The sequence below is a fragment of the Homarus americanus genome, unplaced genomic scaffold, assembly GCF_018991925.1.
Source record: "Homarus americanus isolate GMGI-L3 unplaced genomic scaffold, GMGI_Hamer_2.0 scaffold57965, whole genome shotgun sequence".
NCBI classification, from domain to species: Eukaryota; Metazoa; Arthropoda; class Malacostraca; order Decapoda; family Nephropidae; genus Homarus; species Homarus americanus.
In genome coordinates, this window is record NW_024725031.1 from 3,444,960 (window position 1) to 3,461,877 (window position 16,918).

The window sequence follows — 16,918 nt, forward strand, 5'->3', positions numbered from 1 at the left end:
GGAGGGGGAAAGTGATCAATGGCAGTGAGGAAATAAGCAAAGCATTGAACAGCTACTTTTTATCAGTTTTCACAGAAATTCGCGAGGAAATTCTAGAGGTGGAACTGATATTTAGGGGAAAGGAAGAAGAGAAATTAAAGAATATCACTATCAGAAAAGAGGATGTTCTAAAGAGGATAAATAAATTAAAGGAGACAAAATCCCCAGGGCCGGATGAAATTTTCCCTCGAGTCTTGAAAGAGTGTAGGGAACAGATTAGCGGACCCCTCGTAAATTTATTTACAAAATCATTAGACACGGGAGTTGTGCCAGACTTGTGGAAACAGGCAAATGTAGTACCTGAAGGTTCCAAGTGTTCCCTGAAGAATGCAGTGATGGGTAGGGAAACACCGGGTAACATTGAAGTCCATTTATTAAGGGATAGGAGAAATACAAGTGGTGACTTGCGTGTGCCATGCACGGCCCACAGAGTCAGACTGAGACTGCCTTGCCATATGGCAGCCTCGGGGCAATGTTGCCACATAACACGTGCAGTGTTGCCACGTAATTATATACATAGGTGCTACTCGGCACAGTAGCTTATATACAAGGTTGCTACTCGGCACAGTAGCTTAGATACATAACCTACAGTACCCATATTCAAAAAGGGAGACTGAGCATCAGCGTCAAATTACCGGCCGATCAGTTTGACGTCAGTAGTTGGGAAATTTCTTGAATCAATTATAGCAAATAGGATTCGATCGCATTTAGAGAAAAGCAAACTAATCTACGACTCTCAACATGGGTTTACAAAGGGAAAATCTTGTCTAACAAATCTGCTGACGTTTTTTAAGAAAGTCTTCGAGGTGGTAGATAATGACGAAAATTACGATGTTATTTACTTAGACTTTAGCAAAGCATTTGACAGAGTACTGCATCAGAGGCTTCTGAGAAACGTTAAGGCTCATGGTATCGAGGGGAAAGTCTTAAATTGGATAAAATCATGGCTCACCGATAGAACGCAGAGGGTCAGCGTAGATGGTGTTAAATCTGAGTGGGGATGTGTAACCAGTGGGGTTCCCCAGGGGTCAGTACTAGGCCCACTCTTGTTCATAATCTACATAAACGATCTAGATACTGGGATCAGCAGTGGCATAAGCAAGTTTGTGGATGACACCAAAATAGGGCGGCAGATTAATTCAGGGCAGGATGCAAATGCACTACAGGAGGATTTAAATAAACTGCTGGGGTGGTCAGAAAAATGGCAAATGAAATTCAACACCAGCAAGTGCAGTGTACTTAATATTGGAAGAACAAATACTATCAATGTATACAGCCTTAACAACATCAACCTAGAGAAGTCGACTTGTGAAAGAGACTTAGGGGTACTTGTATGCCCGGACCTACGGCCTAGAAAACAGTGCGTTAATGTTCGAAATAAGGCAAACAGAGTATTGGGTTTTATATTTAGAAGTGTAAGTAATAAGAGTGCAGAGGTCTTATTGCAACTATATGTCGATTATACGGTTCAGTTCCGGTGCCTTTATTATAGAATGGATATCAATTCACTGGAGTCGGTGCAGCGAAGAATATGATTCCGGGACTCAGAAACCATCCATATCAAGATAGGTTAAAGAAACTAAACATGCATTCCCTAGAAAGACGAAGAGTGCAGGGAGATATGATAGAAGTATTTAAGTGGGTGAAAGGAATCAATAAAGGGGATACAGATAAAGTTCTTATAATTTCCGAGCAGGATAGGACTCGGAGCAACGGATTCAAGTTGGATAAGTTTAGGTTTAGGAAGGAGATAGGAAGGAACTGGTTCACAAATAGGGTGGTGGACGAGTGGAACAAGCTTAGCAACTTTGTAGTAAGTGATGGAACGCTGGAAAGTTTTAAAAGGAGGCTAGATAGAGTCATGGACGATAGAGAGTGGTAGTAACTCTCGACAGGAGCTGCCATGCACAGGCCAACCGACCTATTGCAGACTCCTTATGTTCTTATGTAACCTAACCTAACCTAACCTACTGTATCTTTCAACTTGTATCTTCTATATCGAGTATAAACACACAGAAGGAGAAACACAGAGAAAAAGACATACAGTGGGGAAGAAAGAAAGAGATAAATAGAGAGTGAAAGACATACGCACACACAGGGAGAGAAAGCAAGAGTGTGAAAGAAGGATAGAGAAGGAGAGACAATTTCCTTTTTTTTTCATTCATACCAACAGAGTGGTTAAGGTAGCTAGTGTGTGTTTGTGTGTGTAAGGTAACAAGAGTCCACAATCAACTTCTAGTGGTGAAAAGATAACTTATCAAGGTCCCAGGATTAAATTAATAAGAGTTTTCGTCAATTACAGTACCTTCCTCACATCTGAGGGTTGGTAACCACATTCCTCCACTTATAACGTTCTGGGTTTTTTTTTACCAATGCTTCAAGACATTGCGTCTCTCTAGGGACCCAGTTTTTAATTTCATTCATCCATCTCGGTCTCTGCCTTCCCCTGACCATCCTACCTTCACCTTTGCCCATTAATATTTGTTATTATCGTCTCATCCCTAACAATATGACCGAAGTATCCTTTTTTGGTGTCTTGTAAATTTCAAATACAATACCGTTATTTCTCTGAAATTTTTGTTAACATTAGTACTTCTTCGTTTGCTTTACAGAAATTGTATTTTTGTATTTATTAAATTACGAACGTCCGAATCAAGGAGCATCCGAACAGCAGTGACCATCTTACCTTTGTGCTGTGCCCGGTAACCCCACCCACCTGTCTCTCTCCTTGACCTTTTCCTACACTACTCACTGCTTCCACCACCACCATCACCTCCGCCACCACCACCACAACCTCCGCGACCACTTCCACCACCACCACCACCGCTGCCGTCGCCGCCGCTGCCACCACCACCACCACCACCACCACCACCACTACCATCACCCTCCACCTCCATCACCACCATCACCTCCACCACCATCACCACAACCCCCGCGACCACTTCACCACGCTGCCGCCGCCGCCACCACCACCACCACCACCACCACCACCACCACCACCACCACCACCACCACCTCCATCACCACCATCACCTCCACCACCATCACCACAACCCCGCGACCACTTCCACCACCGCTGCCGCCCCCGCCGCCGCTGCCACCACCACCACCACCACCACCACCACCATCACCTCCACCACCATCACCACAACCCCGCGACCACTTCCACCACCACCCGCCGCCGCTGCCACCACACCACCACCCACCACCACCACCACCACCACCACCACCACCTCTCACCTCCATCACCACCATCACCTCCACCACCATCACCACAACCCCCACCACTTCCACTACCGCTGCCGTCCTGCACCACCACCACCACCACCACCACCACCATCACCACCATCACCACCATCACCTCCACCACCATCACCACAACCCCGCGACCACCCACCACCGCTGCCGTCGCGCCTGCCACCACCACCACTACCTCCATCACCACCACCACTACCACTACCACCTCCATTACCCCATCACCACTTGCACCACCACCTCCATCACCATCACCTCCATCACCACCACCTCCACATGTCCACCATCCACCACCATCACCTCCCACACCACCATCACCTCACCACCACACCACCCCCGCCACTTCCACCACTGCTGCCGTCGCCGCTGCCCCACCACCACCACCACTACCTCCATCACCACCATCACCTCACCACCATCACCACAACCCCGCGACCACTTCCACCACCGCTGTCGCCGCCGCTGCTACCACCACCACCACCACCACCACCCATCCACCACTTGCACCACCACCTCCATCACCATCATCTCCATCACTAGTTGCACCACCACCTCCATCACCATCACCTCCATCACCACTTGCACCACCACCTCCATCACCATCACCTCCATCACCACTTGCACCACCACCTTCCCCCACACCTCTTTGTTCACCACCACCCCCTCCCCCGTCTCGGATAGCCAGATGGTTAGGTAGAAGGGTCAACACACAAGTTCTCACTTAGATATACATACATTTTCAGTACACATATATACACTGTACACACGGTAAGGTTGTCAAACTTCTTCGTCCGTGGTATACATGTAATACATAGGTATTAATTAACAAATAATGTAGCATTCAACTTATGTAAATAAATATAATAATGTTTAATGGATAAATTAATGTCTCCACACTCACGTATTTCTGAAATAGAAGAGAGAACACAAGTACAGTATATAATTCCACACACTTACTGTACTGCCTCCGTAACATACAACTCTTGCTGGTGGCTGAGAGTCACTCACCTGAGAATCAGCTGAGCAGACAGTAAACAATAATGCAGCATGGGGAAAGTGTGGCTAATTACTTATACCCGAAGGCGTACACGATCGACACACCTGAGCTCCATCTATCTTACTACAGCATCAGGTGTGTCGTGCGCCTGTTGGATTAGGTGATCGCTCCTCCTAATGTGCTCAGACTTGGGTGATCGTGAGCAAATTTAGGTGATCTCTCTGCCTAATTCAGGTGAACGTGAGCAAACTTATATTTCATAAGCCCATAAAGCGCTCGGACTTCTACATATAATCAGCAACCTCACCCCGCCAGGACTCGAACCCACGATCTTATGTGTGTGACCGGGGAACGTTACCTCTATAGATAAGTGAACGTGCCCATGTGCCAATTCAGATGAACGTACCCGTGCCCTGAACAGCTTATGACCACTAACATTACTGTGCCACACCCATAATCTCTCTCTCTCTCTCTCTCTCTCTCTCTCTCTCTCTCTCCCTCTCCCTCTCCCTCTCATAGTAAGACCCAGGGCGTAGAGAGGGCCATTGCTACCCCAAGGTGAACTGCTAACATAGTCCTCCTCCTCCTGGTCCCTCTGTCCCAACTGAAGAGATTTTAGTCCAGGTACCAAGTATTTTACCTGTAATATCCTCTCTCTCAGCTTATTAACCATCTGGCTGACTGCATTAACCATCTGGCTTATTGTATTAACCATCTGGCTTACTGCATTAATCATCTGGCTTACTGTATGTATTATCTGACAGGTAGACGGGTAGTCAGGTCTATAGGTAGACTGGTGGACAGGTAGACTGGTCTATAGGTAGACTGGTGGACAGGTAGACGGGTACAATTATTTTATTTTTATATGAAGTATTCATGTGCTTGAAGTGAGGTCAGGAAATATTAAAGTGAAGCTGGGGTTTATTGACCATTAAAGCACCAATAAAACACTACTAAAACACAATTAAAACACCATTAAAACAACAATAAAACCCCATTAAAGCACAATTTAAAACAATTAAAACAACAATAAAACACCATAAAACACGAATAAAACACAATTAAAACACCACTAAAATAATGATGGATGAAAAATCAGGACGAGCAAGAAAGTGAACAAATCATTCAATATTGACACGAAAGTGAAATTTACATTGGTAGTTTAGCGTGAAGGTTTTGAGAGGCCAGTGTATTGTGACGGTCTCTCTCTCTCTCACGTCTTGATCAACCAAATTTCACAGTAATTCCGTTGAGAATCTGGAATTGGGAGGCAGATACACGGGGGGTAGAGAGAGAGAGAGAGAGAGAGAGTTGTAATAATACTGAAGATATGATACAACATGGAGGGGCAGTACTAGTGACACTGTAACACTATGCATTGACTAATTTGCGATGGACACTAATACCATAACACATGGGCACTGTAACACTATGACATTTATGTACACTGTAACACCAGTGCATGATAATACTGTAACACCAGTGCACTGTAACACCACCAGTGAACTGTAATATTGTAACACTAACACCAACGCACTGTAACTCTGTGGCACTAACACTAGTGCACTGTAAATTTATACACTGTATACCGTAACGCTGTAACACCAATGCACTGTAGCTCAGTAATTATAACACTGTACAAAATAACGCTGCACCTTTCCCAAGCCAGTCGTTTCTCTTGACAGAAAAGCGAAATTTGATCCCCTGTTCCTTACGTTCCTGTCCGCTACTGTTCCTTACGTTCCTGTCTGGTACTGTTCCTTACGTTCCTGTCTGGTACTGTTCCTTACGTTCCTGTCTGCTACTGTTCCTCACCTTCCTGTCTAGTACTGTTCCTTACGTCCCTGTCTGCTACTGTTCCTTACGTTCCTGTCTGCTACTGTTCCTCACCTTCCTGTCTGCTACTGTTCCTCACCTTCCTGTCTGCTACTGTTCCTTACGTCCCTGTCTGCTACTGTTCCTTACGTTCCTGCCTACTACTGTTCACACTCACCTTCACAGTGGCGTTCATTGTTACATAATATACTCGTAGATAAGAACACCAAGAATTAGGAGCACTAGAGTGTAGAGTTCATTGTTATGGTGTGTAGCGGTGAACAAGTGGCAGTGATTGTTATTGTGTTATGAGTAGTGGTGAACAGTGAACAAATGGCAGTGATTGTTATTATGTTATGAGTAGCGGTGAACATCGAGGAGATGTTCACTGGGTATAACGGAAAACACATAACACTTTAACAGTATGTAGTGACGTTAAATAAGGGTGACGACTAAACAGAGAAGGATATAAGAAAATTCCTTGTTGTAAGATCGCATATGGCAGTGAACACAACAAGGAATTTCACTGTTGCTATTTTCTGAATGACAATGAACTATACTGTACACAAAGCACAGTCAAACATTTTCCATATTTTAGTGCTACAGTGTTCTGGTAGTGGAGGTGAAGCAATAGTGAACCTTAGAATGATTTCCACTATTGCCTTTTTCATTATGACATCGAACGCGGACCTGAGGAACACACACACACACACACACACAGTTCCCTCAAGCATGAAACAAAAGCACACTGAGAGCTTTTGTTTCACTTGACTTCGTCTCTTGTCACCTGTGTCTCGACAACTATCTCCCTATTGTTCTACCCTAACCCCACCAGGTAGCGTTGGGGTGGTCAACCTTCAGGTGAGATAAGCTGAGTGAGGCAGTGTTGCTTTGGTAATATCTGGTGTGATATGTTAGTCTTGGCCTGACGTCAACAGGTCACGATTGTTAACCAGAAGAAGGTGTTAATCTTAGCTCCTACGTTTAAAGAATTCCCAGACTCTCTCTCTTTCTCCCCTTCTAAAATTCTATTACGTCATAGAGCACACACTCTCCTGTACACGCTGCTGAACACACTCACTCAATCTTCCCCTGACCCCTTCACCTTCTCAAACTTGTTGAATGACCACTCCGCCCACGCCCACGACACGTCTGTTCCATGACGGATCTCCGCCCACTTCTTTCCGTATACCCCTGCCCACGTACTGTACCTCATCCATATGATAGGAATCGTTGGTGGGTGGTTATGAGAGGCTGGTCGTTAGGGGGTAAGCGAGTGGAATGGTCTTTTATGTTTTGTCATAATTCAGTTTTGGGGTCGCTGTTGTGTGTATTAGTAGATGATTTGTAGTAACAACACTAATTATTATTATTATTATTATTATTATTATTATTATTATTATTATTATTATTATTATTATTATTATTATTATTATTATTATTAACAGCAATTACAACATGTCTACTGATGACAGCAACAGACAAATAATAAAAATCCAACAAGGAAAATATATACTTAATCGCAAACTTTGACGACAACAAAATGAAGCGAAAGACTTTAAATTGACGTTGTGCAATAAGTGACACATGTCTGTGCTGACGACAAAAGACTCAAAAGTCCAATTGTTTGTTAGTGTGAGTGACAGTACTTTCCCTTCCTTGACGTGTCCTTTGGAAAAGAAAAAGAAATCCCAAGAATTAGTGCAGAAAGTCCATGGTTTAGAAAAAAGGTGTTCTAGCGTCTTGGTGGTGAAATTATCTCTATGACATAAAGCGATCTCTGAATGGGTGCATAAACGAATATTTTTTCCCGGTATTTTAATGTTCATCAAGTGTAACTAAAAGCTTATTGTTCGGAGTTAGAGGAATTAATCTGCTGTTGAGCGGTGTTGGCGTGCTGTTATTTCCGACCTCCGTTATATAGATTTTAAATTGATTTTTCGAGTGGAAATCACACTTAATCGGGGTTTTGGATCTCACGAAGGTTTCATGGAGTCACCTTAGTGTTGTTTAGGTCTTGTTGTTGGCCAGTCACTGTGAAACCGCGCTCTGATTCCCTTCCCAACGTGATCCGGAAATTCGCTCTTTTTTTTTATGAAGACTGAGAGTGTGACCAGAGTTAGGTAATGGAATTGTGGAGTTGCCTGCTGCTATTTTTCAGTCACTTATCCAGTAACTCGCCCACTCACTGAGTGGGCGAGTTACTGGGTGGCACTCAGTAACATACTGGGGTGTTGTGGGTGAGGGGTGTACTGCCTGGAGGCAGCGCCGGATTTAGACCTGTGGAGGACCATGGGCAGCCTCTTTGTGGAGGCCCCCCTCATTATAACTACCCAAGAGGGTGGGGTGGTGAGTGCAGCGAGCCTCAACATCTGGGAGTTCCGGGGGCGCTGTAAGCCCCCCGGGAAAATTTTGAAATTTGAACACTTCTTTGGAGAATTTTGAAGCCATTTGCAGTTATATTGAGGAAATTAGAACACTGAGAAATTTTTAATTAACTGTATATTTATTGATAGTGTACAGTCTCGTTCAAGATTCTTCGAACACTGTTGGAGACAGCTGACAACTCAAGGCCGTTTGTTTACTATAGTACGTAGTATAATATAATACGAAACAACAAAGCCCAACCATTAAATTAAGCAACGGGGAACTAAGTAACCAATCACCGATCACTTTTACATTTATTCATAATTTTTACTACGTACTATAGTGAACAAACTGTCTTGAGTTGCCAGCTGTCTCCAGCAATGTTCGAAGAATCTTGAACGAGACTGTACAAATTCCCAACACAAACACACACACAAAAGTGAGACATGACTGGAGTCATTCATGTGGTTTCAAGTCGACCAGCCCTGATATAGCTACTACCGCACATGTCAAAAATTTTCAAGAGTTCACAGAAAAGAATATATTATTAGTTATTACAGAGAGATGATTCTTTGCATTAGTAATCAGATAAACCTCTACTCAAATAATGGTTCTGTCCAATGCATGTATAGGCTTCTTTAAGTCCAAGGTCAGATAGATTCAGAATAAGTATTAACTCAACTATAAATAAAATTGAAGTTTTGCATCCAATTGTAAAACAAATAAACAATTTAATGAATTTGATAAAATTATAACAAAAGTATGAACATGTTGGAAAAAACAAGAATTTTAATAAAAATAACTGCCATCGACCATGGATAATGGATATATTGAATACAAACATTGATCAATTGCAAAATAGAAAATAAACATTACCTTTATTTACAGACCAGGCACTTTACATGACCTGGCCGCTGCAAAGTTTTTGACCAACTTTTCGAAGTCAATCTCTCTGAGGATGTCATATTCGATACTCATCAAAGCCAGGTGGCTGAGCCTATCATGACACATTGTAGTACGAAGTCTGTTTTTAATGACTTCATTTTACTGAAAGAACGTTCCCCAGAACAATTTGTGACCATGAGCACCAAGTACATCCGTAGCATTATTTCAACATTTGGAAATGTATCTACAACTTTCTTGTCTATCAACAGCTTGTAAAGGTAATGTGCCCTCCCTTTCTCATCATCTTCGTCTTCAAGAAATTGAGTGAAGAATGCTGTAAACTGCACAAGTTGAACTCCCAAGTGTTTGATCCAAATCATTTTTGTACTCGGCAACCAATTTTGCAGCAGCTGCTTCAATTTCTTCACAATTCATTGACTCCAGTTTAGACAAGAACCCGAAAAGTGAACAGGTTTCCTCATAGGCCTTTAACCGTTGATCCAGTGAACTCAGGAACTGATCAATTGCTGGAAGGAAATTCTGAACCCGAAATTTTTCTGACTGACATCTGCAAGACATATTTATGTCTACTCGTGGGAAGTTCACGAATCATGGGCAATGCAAGTCTCCTCTTTAATCGACAGACACATAACAACTGATGTGCAGATACTACACGACCCAACCCCCTCCGACTGACTGTCAACAAACACAGCGCCCTGATGGCATTCGTAATGGAAGTGATAATGAAAAAATATTTTATGTTTTTTAATCTCAATTTCGTTATTCCATGTAGTTCATTTTTAATCAATATATGTTTGTGGAATTCTAAATATATTATTAGCAACACAAACAATAGCATTCATTAAAAATATACGGTTCATAGAAAAACCAGGTATTCATGAATATCAAGGAGTAGCTAGCCTAATTTCTATCACGCTTCTTGCTGAACATAGTTTTACGCGATGGAATAGATAAACATGAATTTTAAAGAATGAAAATAAAAATAATCCAAATGAATAAACCAATAAATAAAATATTGTAATATGTGGAGGCCCCCCAGATTGTGGAGGCCCATGGGCCCACTTCGCCCACTCCTGAATCCGGCCCTGCCTGGAGTGTTGCTAGGGAGCGGGTGTATGCCTGGGGTGTTGTGGGTGAAAGGTGTACTGCCTGAGGCATATATCCACAAAACGTCAACAAACTCACTCATCTACACTCGCTCACTAGGGAGGATGGTGGCTGGCAGGGTGATGAGAGGAAGGATGGTGGCTGGGGGAGTAGTGGCTGGGAGGGTGATGAGAGGGAGGGTGGTGGCTGGGAGGGTGATGAGAGGGAGGATGGTGGCTGGGAGGGTGATGAGAGGGAGGATGGTGGCTGGGAGGGTGATGAGAGGGAGGATGGTGGCTTGGGACAGTAGTGGCTGGGAGGGTGATGAGAGGGAGGGTGGTGGCTGGGAGAGTGATGAGAGGGAGAATGGTGGGGGAAAGTAGTGGCTGGGAGGGGAGGTGGATGAGGGGAGGATGGTGGCTGGGAGAGTAGTGGGTGGGAGGGTGATGAGAGGGAGGATGGTTGCTGGGAGAGTAGTGGCTGGGAGGGTGATGTGAAGGAGCGTGGTGGCTTGGAGAGTAGTGTCTGGGAGGGTGATGAGAGGGATGATGGTGGTTGGGGAGTGTGATGGGAGGGATGATGGTGGCTGGGAGTGTGATGAGAGGGATGATGGTGGCTGGGATGGTGATGAGAAGGATGATGGTGGCTGGGAAAGTAGTGACTGGGAGGGTGATGAGAGGGAGGATGGTGGCTGGGAGGGCGATGAGAGGGATGATGGTGCTGGGAGGGTGATGAGAGGGAGGATGGTGGCTGGGAGGGTGATGAGAGGGAGGTGGTGGCTGGAAGGGTGATGCGAGGGAGGATGGTGGCTGGGAGAGTAGTGGCTGGGAGGGTAATGAGGGAGAATGGGAGGGTGATGAGAGGAGGATGGTGGCTGGGAGGGTGATGAGAGGGATGATGGTGGCTGGGAGGGTGATGGGAGGGGAGGATGGTTGCTGGGAGGCTGGAAGGGTGATGAGGGAGGATGGTGGCTGGGAGAGTAGTGGCTGGGAGGGTAATGAGAGGGAGAATGGTTGGTGGAGGGGCTGGGAGGGTGATGAGAGGGAGGATGGTGGCTGGGAGGGTGATGAGAGGGATGATGGTGGCTGGGAGGGTGATGGGAGGAGGATGGTTGCTGGGAGAGTAGTGGCTGGAAGGGTGATGCGAGGGAGGATGGTGGCTGGGAGAGTAGTGGCTGGGAGGGTAATGAGGGAGAATGGTGGCTGGGAGGGTGATGAGAGGGAGGATGGTTGCTGGGAGAGTAGTGGGTGGGAGGGTGATGAGAGGGAGGATGGTGGCTGGGAGAGTAGTGGCCGGGAGGGTGATGAAAGGGAGAATGGTGGCTGGGAGGGTGATGAGAGGGAGGATGGTGGCTGGGAGGGTGATGAGAGGGAGGATGGTGGCTGTGATGGGGTGGCAGAGAGGGGCGGCTGGGACTTGTGGCTTGGGGGTAGTGGCTAGGCTGGGGTGACCTAAAGTAGGGAGGGGGGGGGTGACAGAGAGGGGAAAGCGAGAGGGAGAGAGAGAGATATCAGTGGTCTCAATTCTACATACCATCAACTATTTGATCATGGACCCCCCACATGACCTCGACCACGCCCAGGAGTACACATTCGTAACTCCACGCCCATATAATTCCACGCCGGGTCGTTCTGTTGTATAATACAGTAGATATGTGGCCTAACCTTATGTATGTACTGTACTGTGTTGAGGCCGCTGTGTGTTTATTATTATTATTATAATTATTATTATTATTATTATTATTATTATTGTTATTAATATTATTTCTCGTTACAGGTGAGGTGCTTCATGTAGATGTGCTGAAGAAGAGGACAGTATTACAAGTATGTGATGTAGTGTTTACTTCCCTATGTACTACTACTACTTTTTTTTTTCAACGTGGCCTCCAGCCTCCCCCAATAGCCACACCTTCGCTGCCATTTTATTACCTTAATATTAAATATCCTAATACATAAGTAGCTATCCTATCTGTGTTGAATTAGTTGAGCCGCAGATCTATGCGGCATTCAGTGACTGTAGCCTCATAGTCAATATCTGCAGTTGTTGTCGGCATTGAGGACGAAGCTCTCGTTCCCCTGAGGCAGAGCAAAGCCGACCGAAGAAGAGAGAAGGACAGTCGACATCTCATCCAGGCTGCAACATAACTTCTGGGCTGCTGCTTCTGTTCGGAGATCACCTCCACAAGTCTGGCGTAGAAACATCTTGCACTTGGTCCCATCCCACCAGAGGTTGTGAACACGAGAGGAGTGAAGCTGCCTTGATCAACATTTTGAATTCTTTCCCCATATGCCCTTATCTTGTCGTTCTCGTTCCTCCTGTGTGCAGCATCGAGAGCTAGGTTACGGTGACATGCGGCCATGGGATCAAAAATCCTGATGTCGAAGAAAGCTCGCTGTCCCCGCGTCCAGAATCCTCGAGCACTGACGTCAACACGGGCTTCGTTAGATGTGTTTGAAGTCCTATGTTGGAGGATCTCACCATCCAATGGAAGGAGGGTCGGTTCTACCATGACATCCCGGCAGATTTCCTTCAACATATTTGCTGTAAGGTCCCTTACCTCGTCATGCCTCATGCATATGAAGCCCCCTTTCTTGCACACCATGGCGTGATCGACGTCATAGGAAGAGCCACACACGCATTGGGAGGGCAAACCTTCTACTGGCCAACCGTACCTAAGAGCAATGGCATCTGTAAATTCTTGTTTATTGAGACTGAAACCATTTGCCCTTATCGGTAACGTAGTAACCAGTTCGAGGCGCCCACCGCCTGCACTATAGCTACTTTTTTCTTTAAATTCTCTGGTATTTGCAGCAATAGTTGCTGCAACTTGTCACTTTGGCCGTTCTGTCGTAATGGACCTTTGGATCTTGTTTACCACTGCTACTACTACTACTACTCTCTCTCTCTCTCTCTCTCTCTCTCTCTCTCTCTCTCTCTCTCTCTCTCTCATATCTATCTTTCTCTCTCTTTCATCTATCTATATCTATCTATATCTATCTATCTATCTATCTATCTATCTATCTATCTATCTATCTATCTACTGTATTTATCTATCTAATAAGCAGAGAGAGAGAGAGAGAGAGAGAGAGTCACCCCCAGTCAGGATGGTATCGCCTGAGGGTGAACACTGACGGAGGACACCTGTAGGGCAAGTGTGCGTGCGTGCGTGCGTGCGTGCATGTGTATATATATATATATATATATATATATATATATATATATATATATATATATATATATATATATATATATATATATATATATATATATATATATATATATATATATATATATATATATATGTGTGTGTGTAGTATGAGTATTTGTGTTTAGTAGGTGTATGAGTGTAGGTGTGAGAGAGAGGATATCATTCTCCCGCAAGGTAACCATAAGACCTTTGCTCCTGCTCTTTCTCTCTCTCTTCACACGTATACAAAATATTAACAAACCCCAAGAGACCTGTATTAAGTATGGCCCGATTATACTATCACAATAAGGCACAAGAAGCGTCTATAATCCAGCCTGGGGTCAATAATATCCATATCTCTATAAATTCGTATTTACTCTCTGGCTCAATGTACAATTACATATTTTAGCAAGTGTATGTATGATGCAATGGTCAGCATTCTCGCCTCGCAAGCGAGCGGACCCGAGTACGATCCCCCGTCAGGGTGAAACTATGGGCAAGTTTCTTTACGCCATTTGCCTCTGTCTAGCCAGCAGTAATTGGGAACCTGAATGTTAATCGATTTGCGGATCGTATTCCAGGGTAATGGTTAGCCAGTGCAGTTGGCGAGTTGTCCGGTATTCTCGGACTATTCCTTGACACTGGGTCATGCAGCTCGTTAACTTAGGGTGTGGTTGTTGTGTTGGCGACAGCATCTACACCTAAACAAGTTCACGCCTAGGTGGTCCTAGGACCGGCCATCCTCGTTACACAAGGGGCAACCATTATTTATTTATGTATGTATGTACTCTTCGTTAATCGTTTCCATATAAACATGTTAATGACTATGTCTCCCACAGGCATGAAGGCGGTGGCTCTGACGTTGACGGTGGTGACGGCGGCGTTGACGTGGAGAAGGACCGTGGGTCAGCTTCCTTGCGTGGAAGTGAGCGACCGCCTCATCTTGCCCTGTCTGTGTCAGAACAGTGACCACAATATAACCATTAACTGTGATAATGTGGCCTTCGCCGGGGACTTCCCCCTGCTGCCCTTCAAGTGAGATATTATACAGTCTAATACGTGGTCCCCAACCTGTAGTTCGCGGGCGACCATATTATGGAGCCCGCAAGGGCTTATTAGCAAATGTGAAATTTTGGGGATTCTTTGTCAGAGTGAAAGTAATGAAAAAATGTAATAACTTCATACGTTTTAAGAATGCATGATCCATGAGTAAATGTAAAATGAATGCAAATGGTAAGAGTTAGACTTGTGTAAAACAGCTAATAACTGTACAGTATATATGATTTTTTTTCTTGAATGTAGATCCAAAGTCTTGGCGCCCTCCACTATATTTCCAATGATAAATGAGGCCCAGAGCCTACACAAGGCTAGGGACCACTGGTCTAATGTATAGGAACAGTTACAGGTGTACGGTAGAGGTACAGGTGTATGGTAGAGGTACAGGTGTATGGTAGAGGTACAGGATCTATGAACATCCATTGAACATATATATACTGTAGTAGCTCCTTCCTCCTCTCCTCCACCACGAGGACCTATGAACATTATATATGGTGATCATCAATTCTTTCTTCTAAAAGGATGAACATTGTGGAGTTCACCCAGAGGAACGCAGGCATCCAGGCCCTTAGAGGACAGCTGTTTACCGCCTCTGACCTGCCCCTCAGGAAGGTAAGCCACCCTCTGACCTGCCCCTCAGGAAGGTAAGCCACCCTCTGACCTGCTACTCGGGAAGGTAAGCCACCCTCTGACCTGCCCCTCAGGAAGGTAAGCCACCCTCTGACTTGCCCCTCAGGAAGGTAAACCACCCTCTGACCTGCCACTCGGGAAGGTAAGCCACCCTCTGACTTGCCCCTCAGGAAAGTAAGCCACCCTCTGACCTGCCCCTTAGGAAGGTAAGCCATCCTTTTTTATCCTTCACTAATTGTCACCATTGTTACCTTTGTTACTCTCCACCTTTAGTTGATAATCTTTCTTCCATTTCTCTTACACCGCAATGATGCTTCACTCTCTCTCTTTTACAGGTACTTTAACGGTCAATGTTAGGTGGATTTGGCATCCTGTGTACCGCCGGCAAGGCCGAGGGCTCGTATTACTCGTCTTGCCCGCGGTGCCCACCGTTTCTCTGTGGATGTCGGTCACACTAGAATAACCCATTATAGTACATCCTTCTTTCTTCACACTGCCAAACTGTGGAATGCTCTGCCTTCTTCTGTGTTTCCATACTCGTACAATGTGTCTCACTTCAAAAAGCTGGTTTTTCGGCATCTTTGTGGTGTAGATTAATATTTTTAATTTCTTTTTACTCCTCTTTTTTCGCCTCCATTGTGGGTCGATGACCTGTGCCCGGGTGGGCGATACTCTGTAAAAAAAAACCATAAAACATACACACACACACACACACACACACACACACACACACACGCACACACACGCACACACACGCACACACACGCACACGCACACACACACACACACACTTGTGTACTCCGTTTCTCCCTATGGTTCCCTGCCATAAGTCAGCATCTCTGCCACACACATACACACACAGAGGCAGCTGGGACAATTAATAACCACTTTGCTACCATATATCATACCCTACCCAGTCTTGACCTCACTCTCCTCCCGGCCTACTTACCCTCCCCCTCCTCCCCTCCCAGTGTTCAACAATTTGAAATTGCCAACAAACTCTCTGAAATTTAAATCCAAATGCTCTACAACCCCAATTGACCTCCCAATCAAAATTTACAAGGAGTTTGCAGTCGAACTTGCCACCCCCCTCTGTTCCATTATTACTGCATCCCTTAGACAAAGCAAATGCTCTAATGAATGGAAAACCGCATTTGTCACCCCTATCCCCAAGGTCCCCACCTCATAGTCCCCTAGTGACCTCAGGCCAGTTGCCATTACCCTCATATCCAGTCTACTCTGTGAAGACTTCGTTTTTGAATGGGCATTTGCTAGTATTTATCAGTCAATTGAACCAAAACAATTTGGCAATATGAGGACCTCCTCTACATCACACTGCTTAGTTATCTTCCTGGATTTTCTGCACAAAAACCTGGAGAAACATAAGACATCACTGGCCGTTGCCCTTGTTGACTTCAGGAAGGCTTTTAACCTTGTTGATTACTGCACTGTTATCAACAAGGCCGTTGCACTAGGGCTGCCCACCAACCTGGTCTTATGGCTCACTGATTTCCTGAGTGAGCGTCGTCAGGCAGTGAGGTACCAGGGTTCTGTCTCCACATTCCAACACCTCACCTGCG

General features: G+C 45.1%; 1 protein-coding gene across 1 annotated transcript in view; it reads left to right on the forward strand.

Moving 5' to 3' along the window:
• The window catches only part of LOC121864648 (protein artichoke-like), a 50,386-nt gene that overhangs the window by 23,781 nt on the left and 9,687 nt on the right, over positions 1-16,918 (forward strand). The window contains exons 3-5 of the mRNA XM_042363769.1: positions 12,242-12,288; positions 14,492-14,687; positions 15,230-15,320. Of these exons, the coding sequence (XP_042219703.1) occupies positions 14,494-14,687; positions 15,230-15,320 (285 nt within the window). The 5' untranslated portion in view covers positions 12,242-12,288; positions 14,492-14,493. The remainder of the gene's footprint in view (positions 1-12,241; positions 12,289-14,491; positions 14,688-15,229; positions 15,321-16,918) is intronic.